Raw genomic sequence first — 1,838 nt, 5'->3', positions numbered from 1 at the left:
TTAGCTGTAAATAGGTAGGTTTGAATATATTCCGAAGATTTGCTAAATGACACGGGATGTTTCGACGCCGCATAGAAGCTGGCAAACGTGATAATTGCCTCCACGAACGTCCCTAAATCACCAAGCTTTATCAAACAAGCAGTTACGACAACCCCTTCGCTTCCAAGGACTTCGAGTCCTGCAGAATAAGTGTTTTTGAAGTTCCGTTGCCATTGAACATCAATTCTTTATAAAGGTATAAATTCTCATTTAATTGTGTTCGTATAATATAGTCGCAATGAATGAATCAATTCTTTTCGGATCTGTCAACATGACAGATGATGCGTCAAACATGATCAGCGATCCGCCAATTGAAATCTACCAAGTCATCATGAGCCTTCTAGCGGCAGCTTACAACATCGTAGCGTTGATTGGGAACCTGCTGATCACGAGAGTCGTGCCGAAGATACCGCATGATTCCATGCACGATTCAAGCAAAGTATGCCTGATTAGCCAAGCTATTGCAGACAGCATACTTGCAACGACGATCGCCATCGGAACTCTCTCTGAAACCATAGGTTCGTACGCAGGATGGACCTACGGAAGGTTGACTTTCTGTAGAGTTGTTGGCTTTGTGCCAACTGCACTAATAGGCGTGAGCATCTGGCTGATTGCGCTCTTAAACATTGACCGATATGCCTTCATAGTTCGGCCAATGCTCTATTCCAGGCTCGCCACTCGCAATCTCGCCATCAGCCTATCTTTATTCCTCTCTGTCGCGCACACTTCTCTCCTACTTCTTTTCGTGTTCATAAACGATGATTCCGTTCAGATCATGAAGATCATTCCAGGACTAACGTGCGTCATTGACTTTCAAGATCCCATATTTTTGACGTTTTCCTACGTCATATTTGGAATGCCTTGGATGGTATTTGTAGCTCTTCTGGGCATATACATTCATATCCTAAAGATTTCTTTAAGTCAGCTGAAACGGATTAAGCCACTGCAAAGGCTGGACCTGACCTTGGAGACCCGTCGAAACCGTGAAAGCACACAACCCGCTGAGGTGGCGATCGCAGCCGCACGAGATGTAAAGAAGGCTAGCAACGTCCACGGAGAAATGATTGTTGAGGACATTGGGATACCTGACGGAGAAATGGTCACCAAAGGAGCGATAATCGAGGGGACCTCGAATATAAAAGGAAAGGAGTTCAAACGCGAGGCCAATAGCGATGACTCTCCCAATACTCACATTGCAATCATCTTCAATGGACAATGTTGTAAGAATGAGGATAAAACCGCGATACTCGATATACCTACTGGTCAAATCCGTACCCCAACCACCGAAGAGCGCCCTCACCTCAAGGATAACAAATCTCCCACTCGAGGCCCATCTCGGTGTGAAGGTCAGCATCAATCAGTATTGCCGCCACACGATGACCTTCCGAACGGACGGAGGCATCCTCTAAAGAAACATGCCGGGCTGTCTACCTGTCTACCGAGAAAACCTACGAATTCTGCGAACCCCTCTCATCATCACATTCTGTTTCTTCATCTCCTTTCTCCCTGTAACTTTCCTAAACATCTACATCGCTTCGACGGGCAACAGCATTCCCGACAATGTCCATTTATTCCTCAACGTGATGGCGACGTTTAACGGTGGAATCAATATCGTTGTGTACTACTTCACTATTCAACCTTTCAAAATCATACTTAAGAAGACCCTGCAACGTCATTGAAAAATTGGTTCTAGTCAATTTTTTCAAAATAACTTTACAGTATATTTTTCATTTGTTCATGATTGCCATTGAAGATGTCTAGGTACATTGAAGGGTTGCACAGGCCTAAAACATTTCCCA

At 44.6% G+C, this 1,838-nt stretch overlaps 1 protein-coding gene across 1 annotated transcript; it reads left to right on the top strand.

Moving 5' to 3' along the window:
• The first annotated feature begins 277 nt into the window (after positions 1-277).
• Positions 278-1,636, top strand: LOC129283353 (D(2) dopamine receptor A-like). Its single transcript, XM_054919190.2, has one exon. The coding sequence runs from the start codon at positions 278-280 to the stop codon at positions 1,634-1,636; it is 1,359 nt and encodes a 452-aa protein (XP_054775165.2).
• Positions 1,637-1,838: the final 202 nt, after the last annotated feature.

Source organism: Lytechinus pictus, chromosome 19, assembly GCF_037042905.1.
Source record: "Lytechinus pictus isolate F3 Inbred chromosome 19, Lp3.0, whole genome shotgun sequence".
NCBI classification, from domain to species: domain Eukaryota; kingdom Metazoa; phylum Echinodermata; class Echinoidea; order Temnopleuroida; family Toxopneustidae; genus Lytechinus; species Lytechinus pictus.
The sequence above is the reverse complement of the archived record's forward strand: the minus strand, read 5'-3'. Positions and strand labels throughout refer to the sequence as shown.

Bases quoted from the DNA above. Each gene is read 5' to 3' on its own strand.
- LOC129283353 (XM_054919190.2), top strand. From the start codon at position 278: ATGAATGAATCAATTCTTTTCGGATCTGTCAACATGACAGATGATGCG.